Genomic DNA, 18,729 nt, shown 5'->3' on the forward strand with positions numbered 1-18,729 from the left:
TTCTCATTAATTGTGTCAAGATGTGTTAAACTGCCAAGATATGGGTGGTTTTCTTATAGGCGAATAAGCTCTGAATAGCCCCTTTTAAGAATTCTTTAATAAACCTGCCAGACCACAGTGACTTTTTGTTGCGAGAGTCTGCTAAATCTGCAAAATTTACTTGAATAGAACTATGACATAGACCAGACCCATCCAATGATAAAAGGTATGGTAGGATCTGCGCTGGCTCGGGGGAGAAAGGGTGACCACCATTAGCAGCTCACCAATTACTGAATCGTAGCCATTTCGCTTTGTGTGACTTGTTTGTTGAGTCTGCTCTGTCTTTTGCTAGAATGTCTCTGCGTTGCTGGGAAATATCTAGCTGATGGAATTCAGGGTATTCAGGATTCAAGCGGTTAAATTGAGAGATTCCTGGTTCTAATGTATCACCTGTCCACAGTCTCTGTATAGCAAACCCGGGACTGGTTTAAGTTGAGTGTGTGGCTGTTCTGACATTAGGAGAAGCTCTGTGTACCAGCATTGTCTCAGCCACGCAGGAGCTAATGGGATGATCCTGCACAGTTCCCATTTCATATTGTTCAGGATGCGTGCTATTAAAGGTATTGGCACAAATGCATATGGGAACATGCCTGCCCAAGACATCTGAAGCGCATTCCCCCATGATCCCTTGTGTGGCAATCTGCTTGCATAGTGTCAACACTTCTTGTTTGTTGAAGTTGCAAATAGATCTACCGAAGCAATTCCCCATTTATGGAATATCTTTCTGAGATGCTTGTCCAACAATTCCCACTCGTGACATTCTTTCATATACCTGCTTAACTCGTCCACACACTGGTTGTCTGTGACTTGAACATGTTCCACCTTCATGGAATTTGTGTTTCTTAGACACCAGTTCAAAATGATCTTTTCTTCCTGGGAAAAAGGACATGGTTTTGTTCCTTCCTGTTTGTTTAAGTAAAACATTGTGGTCGTGTTGTCTGTTCGAATCAATACTTCTGACCCTTGCAGTCTCAGCAAGGCTTTGAGCCCTAACTCTACTGCCTCCAGTTCCAGTGAATTGATGTGTTTCTTCTTCTCTCCGTTGATCACTTTCCACTGGCTTATAGCGCTTGTAAATACACTCCCCATCCTTGCATGGAGGCATCCATTGTCACGATAAGACTAGGAGTTCTTATAAGCAATGTTGACCCCACTGCAAATTTTTCTTTGTTCTTCCACCACTGTATCGCAAGCACCATTTCCGGTGTTATCAGGAAAATGCCGTCGAACGAGCAGTTGTCTTGCATCCATTGCTTGTCCAATTGTTCTAGCAGTGGTCTCATGTACAACTGACAGTTTGGGATGCTTGACAAAATCAGGCACAGGAGTGATTTGAATTGCCTTATTTAAGTAGACCCTTTACTTGACAGGGAAGATCCTAGTGTCATAATCTTTGACTCTCTCTTCTATTGGGTATACCTTTCAAATGTGTGTGTCCATGACAGCTCCCAGAAAAGTTATTGCCATTTGAGGAGTTATACAGTATTTTTCCCTGTTTAGATGGAGGCCCGGGTTCTGGAAGAGATACAGGCATGCCTTGTAGATTCCTTTGCAGCAATGCAATCATCCAGGTATGGAAATATCAGGTGTCCTTGTCATCTGAGATAAGCTGCTACTGGTGCCATGAACTTGGTGAAAATCTTCGGGCTAATTTTAGTCTAAACGGTAGAACTCTGAATTGGTAGTGACTTCCAGCCGCCTCAAATCTGAGATATCGTCTGTGATTCATGTGTATGGAAATATAAAAATATGCGTCTAGATGATCCAACAATGTCTTGTGATCTACACTGTTTAAGAAACAAATGATATCCTGTAGCATAATCATTCAGAATTATTGTTTTGTTAAGATATTTGTTGAGCTGTCTGAGATCTAACACTTGTCTCCTTTTGCCATTCTTCCTTCTCAGGAGATCCAACACCTGTCTCCATTTGCCTTTCTTCTTCCTCAGGAAAAATAAGTTGGAGTAAAAGCCTGTTTTTCTGTAGTTTCATGGGACTTCTATTGCTCCCTTTGAAATCAGAGAGTTGATTTCCTCTCTTAACAGTTGAAGATGCTGGTGTGATCTCCTGACAGGGCGATGATAAGGAGGTTTCTGGACAAACTTTAGGGTGTGACCATATTTTATAATGTCCAGCACCCACCTGTCTGAGGAGCTGGAAGTCCAGTTTTTGTAACAGCTGAGAAGATTGTCGCCCCTAAATGCAAAGGAGGTAAAGGCACTGAGGTGACCGGTGTCATTGGTTTGCCACTGTCTACTGGAGGATTCTTAAACCTTTGCTACTGCTACAGCTCATCTTCTACATTCATGTCTGGAGTAGGTTGAGGTCTGAGCTGGTCTATATTGTTGGGAGAATTGTTGGCGGTAACCCAGTGCTTGTTGAAGATATGGTTGGTATTGATAAGGTTGATATCCTCCACTAAAGAGTATTGTCCTCTGCCTTGGCCACCTCAAGAAGATGATGTTTTCTCAGTTGGAGGGCTACCAAGGATTGAGTAGTATCCATGCCAGCCTTGATGGTTTGCAGGGCATCAACAATGTGTTTTCCAAACAAGGCCTCTCCATTGTACGGCATGTCTAAGATTTTTTATTGTACTTCTGTCCGAAAATAGGTTTCCTTGAGCCATCCCTGCCTTCTCAAGACTGCTCCACTGGCCATCTGTCTGAAGCCTATTAGTGCCACATCCATCACAGTATCTATCATCTCTGAATATGTGCGTTCCCCTTCTCGTTGGATTGTTCTAGCTTCCTGTTTTTTATCTTCCGGCAGAAACTCTAGGACCTGAGTGAGGTCAGACCACATTTGTCGGTCATATCTCCCTAGGATGGCTAGAGCACTGGATGCTCTTATAGTGATCTCTGCCATGGCCAAGAAATGTTTCCCTGTACTCTTTGTTTGGAGGAGCTGAACATTGTGCTACCGGATACTTTGATCACCTTTGTGCCGCTTTCATTAGCACTGAGTCTGGCTTACAATGGCCTATCAAGCAGGCTGGCGAGTCCTATGGAGCGCTGTACTTCTCGTGCAACCTTGGTATCACTATGGCCACTGTGACTGGGTCCTTCATGACCTTGAGGCATTTGCTTCAAATGTAATCCACAATTGGTAAGGATTGTATTGATTTTCAGTTTGATTCTTTGAAATAGTACAAGAAACACTCTGTCTGCTGTTCTGCAATTAGTAGGTAAAAACGCTTCATGGCTCTTTCAAGTCCCGCATGGAACCCTCCAAAGTCATCAGGAGGTGAACTAGCACCTGGAGGTGTTGGTGGCACTGATATGGGGGTTATATAGTTGACCCATTTACTACCCGCAGTAGTGGTCTGGTCCTGCAGTATTTCTCCATCTTCTAGTTCTTCGACATTGTATCCATCCACATAATCATCATGTATGGCAATGGTTTCTAAATGCCTTGGCTGTGTGTTGGTTCTCTGTATGCTGTGGTGTTGGTTGCTGCAGTGAAGGTTCTCTTTGTGGTGCTCCAGCTTGCCCTGTTTTTGAAGACATTGTTCCCTTAGAGGGAAACCTCTTATGATAGTCCTGCAACATCATGCGAAGATCTGTAAGCACAGCTACAGGGATTTGCATTGGAGATTCCTGCAATTGTTGCGCCTAAAAGGTGCCATCATAAGGCTCATATTCCAGGAATTCATCATAGGTTTTCTAACCTTCTCTGTCCTGAAACGAAAATTCACCCTGCATGTATTGCGATTCCTGTTGTTCATCATCATCTAAATCTGGACATTTAACATGGAGTTGAAATGGGCTTGGGGCAACCCCCCAAAAAACATTATTATCATTGTCATCTTAATGGTCTCCTATGTCCCCCATTTCAAAAAGACGCACTGGTGGCAATGGTGAAACCTTGCTGGGCAGTAGCAGCTCCTGGTAGGAGTGCTGCCAGGCGGTGACTTGGTGAGGGGGAGGGGCAGGATGGGGGTAATAAACACCGGAATACGGATGCATGCAGGTAAGTAGACAATTAAATCAATAAAACGAATTTCGTTGCACGCGCTGCATCGCCAAATGCGATGCAGCACGTGCAGCGAAATTCGTTTTATGAATTTAATTGTCTTCTTACCTGCATTCACCCGTATTCCGGTGTTTACTACCCCCCACCCTGCCCCACCCTATGTCACCGCCCGGCAGCACTCCTACCAGGAGCCGCTACTGTTGCTGGGTGAGGTTAGCTCCGGCCTAAAAACTGGTTCAGTGACGGCCATCAACGGGCCAGTCGACTGTGCCGTAGATGATGAAAAAGGTCTCTGCTGCAGAGGTGCCGTCTTCGCTGTCCGAGGAAGCATTATTGTCGGAGGCGCGATCAGTGCTTCTGTTGGCGGTGTCGACGACAGCAGTTGCATGGTCAGCGTCGATGGACAGTGTCGTCATCGAAAGTCTTGCTGTCGACGAAGACATCATCGTCATCACTACAGGTACCGTTGATGAAGGTGAAGACACAGTGATCGTAGGTGTCACTGATGTAGCCATCTTCGCCGTCGAAGGGTGTTGATGATTCAGAGGCTGATGTCTTCTGCCCTTTTTCCTTGGGTCTTGGAGAGGTCACTTCTTCAGGTGTTGGCTTTAAGTTTGGGTGGTTCAGTTAGTTTTTTTTCAGGTCTATCTCTGTCTTTAGAGACTCCTTTACTTTAGGGCAAGGCCCTTCCTCTCCAGAGTCTGGAGTTGTAATAGCTTTTTTCTTTTGCAGCTATAACAAAAGCCTTGCTTCTCGAATTTGAGAGCTTTAGCTGAAAATGTTCTACAATATTTTCAGTCCTTGGTTTATGGTGTGGGTGTAGGCAGTACAAGGACTCCTCGTGAGGATCTTCTGATAAGAGCCTCATCTCCCCACAAGTCTTACATGGTCGAAATAAACCCTTTTTTGAGCCTTCTGACATGATAGTAGAATCTGTCACAATATGTAGCAAAAGTCAAATAAATATCTAACTTCACCTGGAGTACACCAGTTTACAAAGTCAGGTTCTGAATAAAAAAACTGAACAGACCTCAGGGAAACTCCCTTTCAACATGCGTTAAGAAATCTGAGGTGTGAAGTCACTGCACAGGAGGAAAGGATGCAAGCTCTGCTCGTATTGGTCGAACTTTGGTTGAGAAAAATACAATGTGGATTGCTACTTAATCCTATGACGAACTGTAATTATAGTCTATCTAAATTGAAGATTTTTGCTACTAGGTATAATTACCACGGGACTCCCACCTCGGCAACGAAAAGATTCAGGCATGCAAATCTATGAAAGAGTCAATACCGTAGAACACAGATGTTCAAACACTATTATGTGTCGGCACAGCTCCAATGACCAACTCATTGGTTGGCTGACAACATTTAATAGAGGTGTGAACGGGATCGGCGACAAGAGCTCTGAGGTTTGTTCAGGATTTGTATCTCTCCAGACTGGCACTGCTCATACCCTTGAACATCCTCCTTCAGGTGGCGCATGAGTGTCATCACACAGCACTGAGAGTCCCGCCAGGGCTGCCATTGTATGCCCCAGAGGTCCACCTATGTTCATTTAGTTCTTTCTGAACAGGCATTGGTCGCGAAGGGGTGGCAATCTAGGAATCAGTGGGGTTGGTTACACTGGATGACTTGCTCCATGAAGGGGTCCTCATGCCCTTTGACCTCCTGAGTGAACAAAAAGGTATTACAGCTGGTCAGTTTTTGGCACATAGGCAACTTATGGGGGAGGTGGAGCGACTGTGGGGTATTACTGATACGTGCAGTCGATACCAACCCGACACAGATACTTTACACCATGGGCAATGGGCAGAGATTTATTATTTGGCTCACTAAAGCCATCTCATATAAAACTCAAGATCCACTGGGAGAACTTCAGCAAAACTGGGAGCAAGACATAGGCCATGTATTGACCCAAGAGGATTGGGACAGGGTGCTGATATACCCGAGAAAGGTCTCGTGCAGACCCCGTTTTCAATACATACAGCATAACAAATTACACAGAGCCTACCTAACGCTGGCCAAGATACATCTGATGTAGCCTACCACATCTCTGGAATGCCCTTGCTGCCAGGCCCCTGATGCATACATTGTGCATATGTTTTGGAGCTGTCTGTTGGTTCGCACGCTGTGGGCGGAGATCTGCACCACTCTCTCACGTGTTACAGGCCATGAGGATTTGGATTGCATGGCTGGCTGCTTACTGGGACTCTATAAATGCTGTAAAGTGGGAGGAGCATGCCATCGATTCATTGACCTGGCACTGCTGCTCATCAAGAGGGCAGTTGGTATGAAGACCCCGACATTGCCCATTGTGACACACTGACAGAGAGTGACTGTCCAGTGGGGTATGGCGGAGGCTGCTGCGCTACAAAGCAAGGAAATACGCGGATTGAAAAGGTATCCCATCACAGCTGCGTGGGATGAACTGCTCTCCGCCTTCCAGGGAACCCCTGGAGAAGATAAGAGCTCTGAATGACTTGACATAGTGAGTTCCTTCCCGATAGCATCTCCCCACAAAGGTATACTTCCCCTTCCCCACTATACCCCGCATCACGCAAGTGCATATAATACAGTTGGGGTTGTTGATGCACTGACTCTACAGAACCCACGTTAAAGTCACAAAGTGGTCCTATCACTGCCCGCTGTAAGTGGTCCACAATTAGGGCTACAACACACAAGTGCTGTTTGTATTCAATATGGGTTTATAGGCTCACAGTTGGATTTGTGTAATATTAGTTATGCATATTCATGCCATTTTGAAATCCTGGAATAACTGTTATGCCTGGAACCGGGCATAACTGCAATTTATTTGTTTATTGATGATACTTGTCATCTCTGCTGTAGTAAACACAGTCAAGATTCAATAAAGATGGGTTAAAAAAATAAGGAGAACCAGGAGGAAGAAAAGACAAAGGACGAAGAGGAAGACCAGTAGACAAGCAAAAAGGATGTGGAGGAGGTCTGGGAACAGGAAAAGAAGGACCCGAATGAGGAGGATCAGCAGGAGGATGAGTGTGACTAGGAGGAGATGTACCAGGAGGACAAAGATCAGTGGGATCAGCTCTGTAGGACCAAGAACAGGGCCAGAACTCAGAACAAAACCATGAGGACTTGACAAAGGAGGATGAGAGTAGGCCTGGGTGGAGTTCGCGGAGTTTAACTCTGCGGAATTCCATGGAGTTGCCGAAAAACAACACCAAATTCCGCAGAGTTCCGTGAGAGGGCAGAGTATTGCTCGGCCACCCCTGATGAAGTCCCCTTGGCTGCTGAGGGTCATTGGGGCCAAGAACACCTATTATTGCCACAAGTAAGTCTCCCACAGCGCGATTTCAGAGATGTCATCGGAGGCCTCGTCCCCTTTCTCAACCATTCTGCAAAGGGGCCTTCTGACACACTAGTAGTTGAGGGATGAAGTCCCCTTGGCTGCTGAGGGTCGTTGGGGGCCGAAAACCCCTAATGTTGCCACAAGTAAGTCCCCCACTGCTGGATTGCTGAGACTAGGTGTGTGCGCACCAGTAAACTCTACTCCACTGGCAAAGTGTTTGCCAAACTCCGCGTTCCAAGCAGAGCACAGAGTGGCAAAACTCCACCCGTGGAGGGGAATTTACCACCCACCCCTAGATGAGAGTAAGAACGACTATGCCAGGAGGAGGGGGACCAAGGGTTGGAGGAAAAAAAGGAGGACTAGGAGGAGAACCAGGAGGCTGGTGATGAATAGAGGACCAGGATGCTAACATTTTGATGATAATATGTAGGTTGTTTCTTGGTTGGGTGTATGTTTTAAAGCAGTGAATAACATGCTCATTTTTTGTCATGTAATGTTTAGCAAGGCAGTGTTGAAATATAATTTATGTAAGCCCCAGGCAGCGAAAGCACTTTGTACATGTGAAATAGTGTGATCAAATTGAGATTAGAAATCAGATTCTCTGGTTTCAATGTCAAAAAATAACCATAACCTTTATCCTTCCAGGTTGTTGCACTTCCTTTTGTTCTACATTTAATATGCACCTTGAGGAGGTTGAGATGAGACAGTGTAAGAAATGTATTCAGTTGTCCTGTTCCTGAAACAAAATGACAACCATTATTTGTTCCTATTTTAGTCAAGTTTTCGTATTTGTGATTTATTACCACTATTATGATTCTGGAATGCATATTGTTTTATGTTAAGTTTTCTCGAGCCATTTCACTGCATATTCCATGATACCACTTCCTGTGATGTCCCTATAGTAAAATGTTACATGACATCAATTCTTTATGTTAAATCAGCTCTTCTCCTTTGGTGCTCTCTCTGGCTCAGTGACTGGAGAAAAAGCAATAACCTGGCCCACTTTAAAAAAAAGTTACACTCCACTGGTTTATACAGACCAATTGTGCATCTGGAGAAAGTGTTGTTCCAGTACAGGGAAACACGTGACCCAAATGAACACATTTTGTGTCCAGAAATTATTTGTGTGGTCATTTATTTAGGTAATTTGAAAAAATGGTGGGTTGCAATCTTCTGATATATTAGTGTCATGTTTGTGTTTTTTTGTGCAGACATCAGAGCACAGTGTTCACAATATACAGTCACCAGCAGCTAGATTCCTGTGCCTGAGCCACATTTTTTATTGTAATACTAAAGTGTTCAGCATGGTGAATTTAGGCAAGTGATCAAGTGATATATTGAAAGGTTTGATTTCAAGAAGTCTCCTGAATAGCGTCTTGGCTCAGCTCTGAAATAGGAATCCAGAGGTCCCTCAGTTAGGGTCTGATTTATAATTTGGCAGATGGCCTGTGCTCCACCAGGGTGTCGGAGTAAATTACTCCATCGCTTGAACAGGTTTCCACCCGCCAAATTATAAATATCAAGTGGCCCAGCGGACAATTCAAGCATTGAGAGCAACCACAATCACCACAGTTTCTTCCAATGCATTTTAACTTTGCCGGACTGCCCCACTCAAACATAACGAAGCTGTACATCAAAGTTACGAGGGAGTTTCCTCCCACGGTGAGTGAGGCATTGAGCACTTTTCAGTGCCCTTTACTGCCAGAAAATGGCTACATGTCCACCCAGTTAAATTAGACTGATGGACATATAGCTAAACCTCTAATGGACCTTACTCTGTCGGGCCATTGGAGAAGTTTGACCACAATGCGTATGGAGTCATCAAACTATGGTCCACCTGAATTTGAATCTGGCGGGTGGACCATATTCTTGGCAGGGAGTGAACTCCATTGCCGTGGCAACTAATGTTCTCTCCCTGCCAAGATATAAATCTGGCCTTTTGCTCAATACTTCAAGGGCAGGCTGATGTGTTGTAGCCACATGAAAAAGCATTGTGGGATCAGGTACAGAAGGGGGAATTAAGGTGGTTATGTTACTGGTCAGGAAGGAGAAGACTTTTTTCATGCAAGGTGAATCCACAAGCAGAGTATATACTTGGATCCTAAAGGCTATGGCTCTTATTCAGTGTGGCCTAGAGTAATCAATGTCATAGAGCCCTTCAAAATGAATGAGGCACATATATTGGGGGCATAACGACATTTTCCTCCTGAGGGTTTGCGTTGAAGAAAGTCAAAGATGATTTCTGTGGATCTAGTTGAATAGTATGGAATGGAGATGGATGTCTAGTAATGATTGTATATACCGGTTTATATTCACTTCTCTGTTTCTAAGCACTGTAAATAACAGGTGTTACTATTAGACAATTTATGGTTCTCACTTTATTGATTTCAAAAGGATGGGTGGCTGAGTCTGGGTGGCTGAGTCTGCCTTGCCGAGATTCTAACTTATGTCATCTAAAACAACAACTGAGTGATTCTCCCTGATATTAAAAGCAATAGTGTTACCAATTTTTAAACGTTTTAATTACAAATTGGAATAGGATTTGTCTCTGATATACTGTGGCTTGTAATACTTTTGTTTTTTAGCACTTCAGCATTGGTAAGTTCTCTATAATGTTGTAATTTACTTTAGGTAGTTTGCTATTAATGCCAATAGCTGTGTAGGTTTTTTGCTCTGCTAAACCTTTTGTTAGACCCTCCTACTAATCTTAGATGAATTTATGAAAATTTCCGATTAAGTAAAGCAGACTTTCCCTTCTTAACATAGACTCTGTATCAGAAATCCTCTACTGTTTTGTAGAAACAGAGAATGAAAGAGTGCTCACATGCAGGAAATACTGTACGACTACCCTTCAAGAAATTCAATCTCAACTGCATCTCTTCAGTGCACAGAAGATGCATCTGTTCAAAATTACCTCTATTTAGGCCACAATTCCAAGTGGCCCTAATGTTACTGGATCCAGAGGAATTTACAAGTTGCTGTTTTTGACATGGCGATATCTCCATGTAAAAAACTAGAAAAAAACCTATGGGAATTGGCACAGAAGCACCGATTCTCACATGTTACTCCCAAAAATCTTGCAATCCCGTTAATCGCCACTATGAAAGTTGGTTTGCCATAACATTCTGTGACTTTCTAGCCCCAAATGTATGGGGGAGGGTGGGGAAAGGAATGTGTATCTAAGACCTGACCTGTGGACTTCTCAAAGATTGTCCCTTATACTCATCAGCAGCTTAAGTAGGATGCTCAGAATCAAAGATCTGTTGCACAGATGCTTAACCACTGTCCTGTCTTTCTTAACACATACTTTGAAATCTAGAAATGCATTTCTCAGAAAAGAAACTGGCTATCATACTACCTTTAAAACCAAATTTGGAAACCGAAAGTTGTAGGTGGAAAGTTGTGGATGCTGATGTCGTAGGCCATGCACCAGATGACTTTCAATTGTTAATACTATGCCAGGTTATGCTGAAAGACACCATTATGCCCCCATGGTAGTATTTGTCAAGGAATAGCAAAGATCTTTCTCAAAAAGTGCTGATGTAGCACATAGAGGTTATAGTTATATTTTCAGCAGGTCCAATAATCAGAAGCAACTCAGAAAGTCATTGTGACTGCTTTCTGGGGGGTAGCTACCATAGGTGCAGCCCGAGCAATGCACTGGGGGCCAGAGGTAGGAGCAGGCCCAGTTTGCCATGCACTAGCTGATGTTGGCAGCTGCATGCTCTTATTTTTGTTTAGATACAGTGCACGCCAGGAGCTTTACTGTTCACTTTTCAGGAGAAGTTGCATCGAGGGAGTAGAGGATAAGAAAACAATAAAGATGAAAGAGAAAAGGGATGAAACTAAAGGACAGGGTGAAAGAATGGGTAAGAGGGCAGGAAACGGACAGAAAGAAGATAATACGTTTGAGTGAGAAAGAGAAAGGAGAAAAGGATGAGCAAAGTGGGCAAGGAAAAGGAAGAGAAAGAAACCAGAAATAAGGAGGGACAGGAGGAAAGAGATGAGGATGAGTGAGAGACAGAAGAGGGGTAAGATAGAGACTGAGGAAGGGTGCAGAACATTAAATTGATAAAGGAAATGAGAGGTTGGGGTGGAGACAGGGAGGCGAGAAGGAAAGACGAGTAGGATTAGCAACTTGGAGACCAGTAAATTACATTAGTGTAGCAGGTGCAGTGACACCGAGCCCAGGTGTGCGATGGGGTGAGGCTGCACCTCATTTACAGCAATATGTTAATACCGGCTGAGCCGCCTAGATTCACTGCTGGTATGAAGGCCCATGAGTCACAGGCTACTCCACTAACTACACTATCTTAGCCAGCTTTGCATTATGCAAATGAGCACCATGTATACCGTCTCGAATAAGCATGTGATAAGATCTGCTTGGAGAAATAAAGATCAAAAGGCGTAAACTTTTAAAATGCTCGTTTCTTCCTTAAAGTCAAGTCTGGTTTGCTGTTGTGGTCTGCAGGTGGACAGTCTTTTTGTTGTTTCTCCTAGCTGGAGGAATGATACTGCATAAGAAAATACACCAATAGATGCATAATGAGTACCTGAATCTGAGTCCAAGACGTCTCTGTCTGGAAGGTACACTGGATTGGCTATTCCATTTTCCTGCAGAGAGAGAAAACAATAAATCCCCTACGAGAGGTAGTTGGAACATGCATCTTCAACATCATTCACGCAATAATACAACGGCCATTTTGAACTGGGCTATTTCTGAGGCTAAAGTTTGACATTAAAACAAAGTAAGTAAAGTGATAATAATAGGTGAATATGTGGAAAATTTAATTAATGGTCTTGAGACAAATTGATTAACATTTCTTTTCCAACTAAAATTTACAATGGAAAAAGGGTGATTTCTTCCAAAACAAATACACATTAGCAATATGTGAAAATTTCTTATAATAAATCAGGAAACCTATACCAACGAAAACACAAAGAAAACCCATAGCTATCATTTTCACAGTGGAAAAATAAAGTAAAATATTACACATTGGAGATAGAGGAGACATTTCTTCATAGTACAATAAACTACATCATTGCTGCTATATTGCCTGATAATCTGCAATATATTATTACAAGCCGTTTTAATAAAAAAATATAGTAACAAAATTAATTTACACTATAGCAAAATGTAAAAGAGGAAAAAACATTTTTTTAAGGCATCCATTCAGTGAATTAAGTCACAATATGTATCAAAACCTCAGCTGACATCATCAAACCAAGCAACATTGTAGAATGCTGATTATTGGTGATCGTTAGTGATGCAGACCTGTGTAAAGAGAGCTGTGTTTCAGTACATTGAATGGTCTTATAAAAATAATTAAAGATAGTTTACATTGGGTTAGGGTCAAATGAGACAATACAAAGAGGTTTTGGGATTGGGGGCAGGGAAGAGGGTTGAGAGGATGTTTAGGTTTACTTGCTGAAAAAAAGCCCGAAATTTAGAACACAGGGCAAAGAAGTGAAGCTTGAAGGGGTGGCGTTGCTGTGGAGAAAAGAGCATTAAACGGTTCCTCCTCCCAAAAAACGAAACAAATGGTGGCAAAAAAGTACTGAAAAATTGTAATTATAACTTATGTAATTTTATCTGTCATCACAGTTATTGTGCTTGTTATTAAGAGTTCATATTTTGAACACTTTCAATAGAAAGAAACTAAGAGGCCTGGCTTAGAGTTTGGTTTGTTGGTACACTGTCACAAAGGTGACGGATATCCCATCTACCATATTGCAAGTTGCATTGGATATAATCCACTTGTAAAAACGAGGATGGGTTATCCATCACGTTTATGACGGAATAACTTCTAAATCAGGCCATGATTTTGTAATATTGGTGTCTTGATTTTGGGGTCCTGTTAAACGTTTTCTTGGCTTTGGCCTTCTTTACCTTCACATAGAACCATTCAAATTAGTATCCAATAAAGAATGCTGAGGATCTCTCAGCCAATGAGAATTCTTAGCATGTATGTGTGCACTACTGCTGTTTGTCTACATTCTAGGTTCAGTAACAGTGTGAATCAGGGACAAGAAGCAGAAAGAGACAACAGGCTTCATTGTCTATATATGTTGTGCATAATTGGGGTGGGCTCTAAAAGTCTTATTTGCCTTTCTATTGGGATTAATTACTGTTAATTGGGCTAAGTCACATATCAGGCATGTGTGATTTCTCTTCAAATCATTCAGCTTTAGTGTACCTGGCACTCTTCTCATTCAATAAATTGCAGCGCTGGCATCATCAGTGATTGACCGCGGAGCATCTGAATTACAGCAACACCAGTGCGATCTAAAAAACCTTCTCAGGGGTTCCGGGTCTTACAATTATGCTGATGTCTGCAGCCCTCTCCTCCTCAAGGGCTTTTAGGGCCTTCTCCCGCTTTCTGATCTTCTCCTGGGTTAAACCCAACAGGCTGCTCACAGCTTCTTTGAAGAAGTTCCTGTTGCCGTAGTACACGGGGGCGTTGTAAGACAGAATCTTCAGGCCTGGGATCTCAGAGCACTGCAGGCAGATGGTAAAGAAAGGATCAATCACTCATAGATGCGCTTATACATCAATTGTTGTGACATCAAAATAAGATGTACTAGGGGGCAGATCTACAAGGAAGTGCCGCAGCATGGCACTGCAAACCCTTTGGCTGCGCCACTTCCGAAGCACAGGAATGCGACATATTTACAAATACGACATATGTACAATAATATGTCGCATTCCTCTCCCCTGCACAGGCGCAAAAACTGCAGCCATGGGCCGGCGCAGGCACCCTTGCACCATGTTGCAAGGATGCCTGCGTCGTGGGGCACCTTCCTGCATAAAACCAATCACTAAAGGCATTTACATCTTTCAATGCGTGCTGTAGAAAGCAACACGCATTGAAAGAGGAAAAAAAGAGGAGAAATGAAAATATTCTCCTCGTTGTGTCTTGCTACGCCTCTCCTGGGGAGGCGTAGCATTGACACGCATTTCCAGATTTATGATTCCTCGTAAATCTGGAAATGTGTCTCGTTCCCAGCAACACCCACGGAACGCCCCTTCCACGCAAAGTGCTGCGTGCGTAGGGGCCATATTTACAAGGAGAGGAAAAGTCACGCAGTGGCTTTTCCTCGCCTTGTAAATATGGAGAAGTGAAATGCGCCTCCAGTACGTCACAAAAAGTGATGTACTGGTGGTGCAGGGGGCTTGTAAACCTGCCCCTAGATGCTTAAGTGGTTTAGGAGAGTTAGAGAGAATGGACGAAAATGAACGTTAGAGCCTGTGTCCTGTAGGACTACAAAGAATGCTTCGGCTCTACTGGCAGATAGTGACATGAGAGGACTTTGATGGTGCAAGCTTTTGCTAACATTTGTTTTGCTAATCCATCAGTTCTTTAAAATAATCTGCAACTGGCCTAGTCGTATACAAAAGTGAGTATTTGCACGCAGTAGAACCTGAGACCATAGCAGATCCCCCATTTATAATCAGCACAAGTCACCTTTCCGTTCTGCTGCACTGGCCTGTAGATTTCAGTGTTGCTTGCCCTTCCCAGAACAGCACATTCAACCCTGTAATACAACAAAAACAGGATATTTGTGGAGCTGCAAAGGAAACGCAGCTAGATTATTGGTGCAGCATATTTTACAGACGAGAGGAAACATCATAATGCATACAAAGATATACAAGATATGTTACTGCTAGTAAACTATTTACGTTATACTAAGGTGCATACAAAAACATAAAAGCAATGTTACTGGTCTAAAGTAATTCATAGTAAGCTAGTTAAGATATACTAAGGCTGGAATGCTTGAATTAATTTCAGTCACTGGTATTTACAATATGACACTTTCTAGTCCATTGGTTTTGCCAACACTGCTACTCCCGGCAAGACCCGCCTCATGCACCCGTTAAACTTATGGAGTCACCCTGATGAAAACAAAACACTGACGAGCGGAATGTTTGAATCAATATCATCCACTGTTCTGTGGTTGCTTTTGCTCTGTTTCAGAGTGGATCTGTTGAAGTAGTTTGGACTGGACTATTCGTATTGGACACTCGACCAAGGATGATTTGCATTTGGCTGGTCTGTCCAAAAATGGCATGATGGACTGGAGTTCGGCCCGAGTGATTGCAGTGCTTGAGACTTTTGCAAGCATTCCATCCATTACCTTTGCGCTTTTCCTCAGTGAGATGTCCTAAATGCGATGGGTATTTCCAGACGTGTGACCTTTGCTTGATGTGCCTCAGAGCTCAAGCTATACCTCATTGACCAGGCCAAAACAGACCAAAACTGGTCTGGGGTTGCCTGTAATTCCGAGAGGACCTAGTCTGGCATTGGGCTGTTCTTATTGCAGTAGGATCAAGTATGATTTGCAAATAACTGGCCTCTGTCTGAAAGTTGTATGAAAAGCAAAAAACTATCGACAGGAATGTGGACCTGGACAACTGCCAGTTGCTGAGACTTTTGCAAGCATCCTATCCATCAGCCAAGTTTTTACTTCAAGTATCTTAATGTATCTTCAGGTTATGTAAATAGGTAATCTGTTAAATATGTTGGGGTTTTGTGCAGAGAATAAAACTTTTCCTGGAAGGAAGCCCTGACAACGGACAAATGGACATAATATTTCAGGCTTGCAATCCGCTTATGATGTTCTTGTGAAGTGCAAATGAACATGGACCTTATACTATTAGTATCGCTAAAGGAAGTAAAGTTACCTATTGCCTACATATGGAAACTACAAATAAACCCTTCGATATTACTCGAACCCTCTTTATGAGAAAGGTGATAATCTCGATTAAGCTGTACAGGAAACCCCTAATTACATATGTGCATGTGATTGGGTCCAGAATGTAAGGAAATTATGAGGGCATCAGTATGCAAAAATAATCTTGTGGTTATTCCCCAGTCTGAAAAGTATAATCCACAATTGGTCAGTACTATCACATATGGGTGGTATTGGCAATGCTTCATTTGTTCAGGTGGCTGCTGGCGGTGGGCACTTGCACTCGTTATTTTGAACTACATGTGTTGAAACTGCTGATGAGAGAATTTAAGGAATCATCAGTGATAATTCATTTGGAAACTGATCTACTGCAATGCACTGGGGCCTGGTGGAGCCTGTAAGCATTCAGTGATAAACATGGCTCTCGGTCCCATGTAGAACATATGACTTAATTATAGAGTGTGATGGCATCTAGAGCTATACCTCACTAAGAAGGCTAAACTGGGCTGGGGTTGCTTGTGGTCTTGTCCTAAAAGGACCTGGCGGGGAAGTTTGTGATGGACTGTTCCTATTGGAGTAGGACCAAGACTGATTTGCATATGGCTGCCTTTTGTTTAGAGTGGCACAGAGAATAAATGTACAGGATTCATGCGTACTGCATGCCAAAATGAAAATCAAGCGCTGCCTCATTTTGAACTTGAAGTTGGCGAATGGCATTATTAGGGAGACCAAAGTAAATTGCATTAGTGTAGTCAAGCATTGTGGTAATGACTGCCATAATGGTAATTTTAAAGCATCCATAGGAAGAGGAACAGCTATCTTCTTTATCATCTTTAATAGATGATTGCAATTAGATGCAACATCTCATATATTTCACTTAGAGTAAACCATCTATAATGACCCTCGGACGTTTAGATGCAGGTTTTGGTGCAGGGGGTGCTACCATTTCCATAGGCCAGTAGAGGTTACGCCAAAGGTCAGCTGTGTTGTTAAGAATTATTAATTCCCTCTTGTCGGCATTTACTTTCAAGTGGTTATTGCTCATCCAATTCCAGACAAAATGCAAGATGTATTGGCATTCAGATTGAACGGCCAGTGAGCCGTCTAAATGAAGAAGCAGTTGTGAGTGGTCTACATAGCTGTTTAATCTGCAGCATCCAGCAGTTAACTCATATATTCGTTTTCTGATACAGATGGGGATCCTTGAGACGTGCCGCAGTTAAGAGGAAAGGCCTGTGCTGTGAATTGTTTGAGCTGTACTGCTTCGACCCAATCTTCTAAAAAGGATGCAATTCAATTTATGGTTTAAGTCTTTTTATTAAGTATGCTGCATTCATAAACAGTACTCCCACCTACAACCACCGGCCAGCAGGGAACGAATTTATGCAGAAATAAACTTTAGTGCTGTATCATGGTTCCCCACGGCCTACATGCAGTTTAATAAGATAAGGCGCGGGGAGATCCAACAGCACTAACAATGAGATCAGTCCTGATTCCAAGCCAACATCAGATCATCCACCACTGACAAGATGACTTATTCAATACTATGGTCAGGATAAAAGCAGGACTAAATAGACTCTGCAGATGGTTACAAATTTCACAGGCAGCATGGGCTTCAAGGGTAAGGAAGCAATGATATGAGACAGGCGTTTTTTAAGATGGTAGGATCATCTCCCAGGTTTTTCAACCAAGGAATAATCACCACACTGTTGAAAGCCTTTGGAACAAGTCCATGATCTAAAGTCTGATTCAAAAAATTAATTAGAGGGGTCCAAATAATCATGAATATGTCTGCCAAGAGTGCTGGTGGACATCAAGTCCAATAGTAATACAGGCCTGGGCTTTGTTATCAATTTCCTTAAACCTATTGTAGCTAAGAAAAAGGTGAGGTGCTGGGGATTGTTATCCACCTCAGATTGTGCACCATCATTACCCTTACTAATGATGTTCTCTTTAATTACTATTGTCTATAAAAGAAATGCAAAACAAATTACAAAGTTCTTGAGAAGGATTGAAGTTACTAGCCACCCTTTTAGACAAGGCAAGTTCATTCATTAACTTGAATGTTTCTTTTTATTAGAAGCTTCCTGAATTGTTTGACAGTATAGGTCCTTTTAGTTTGCTTTAATTTGGATTTATATTGTGACAGACCCTTTAATTTGGATTTATATTCTGACAGACCTATTTTGAATTTTACTTTATTTTCCTCATTATTTTTGCACAAATTGGCCTCCATGAACTGTAACTGATGTTTGGCCTCATTTAGCTCAGTAGTAATTCAGGGTGCTGGTTTAGGACAGTTTATTACACACCTTTTCCTTAGGGGAGCGTGTAAATCAGCATTAAATTGAGTAATTCCACATTTGAAGTCCAGACTAAATCCAGCATATGTATCTTGGTGTGTTTGGGAGTAGCTATAAATTGATGTCAAGTTATAGACGACATCACATCAAAAGGCAAGGCTGATGCAAAATCCAATTTGGTATTAACAAAGCAGAGCAAAGCAAAGCAAAGTTGATTGCGTTGCTCTGCAAAAAAGAAGAGAGGAAAACAGTGGATCGCATTGCATTGGCTTACATTATTTTGCGACTGGGAGGGATTTCCATTCATCTACAAATGGAATTTGATACAGAGCCAAATTAATAAAGAGTTGTAGACATTGGTGTGTGCCAAAATGGGGTGCCTACCTGAGGCTGGCG

The 18,729-nt window shown here is 42.6% G+C and overlaps 1 protein-coding gene across 2 annotated transcripts in view; it reads right to left on the bottom strand.

Annotated features, from left to right (window-relative positions):
- LOC146856433 (solute carrier family 26 member 10-like) overlaps positions 1-18,729 on the bottom strand; it is a 335,814-nt gene that overhangs the window by 99,137 nt on the left and 217,948 nt on the right. For both annotated transcript variants that reach the window (XM_085654582.1, XM_085654581.1), the window contains exons 12-14: positions 14,806-14,875; positions 13,659-13,838; positions 11,893-11,953 (exon numbers count right to left, since the gene is read on the bottom strand). In XM_085654582.1, the coding sequence (XP_085510708.1) occupies positions 11,893-11,953; positions 13,659-13,838; positions 14,806-14,875 (311 nt within the window). The remainder of the gene's footprint in view (positions 1-11,892; positions 11,954-13,658; positions 13,839-14,805; positions 14,876-18,729) is intronic.

This window comes from Triturus cristatus, chromosome 4_1 (assembly GCF_964204655.1).
Source record: "Triturus cristatus chromosome 4_1, aTriCri1.1, whole genome shotgun sequence".
In the NCBI taxonomy this organism is placed as follows: Eukaryota; Metazoa; Chordata; class Amphibia; order Caudata; family Salamandridae; genus Triturus; species Triturus cristatus.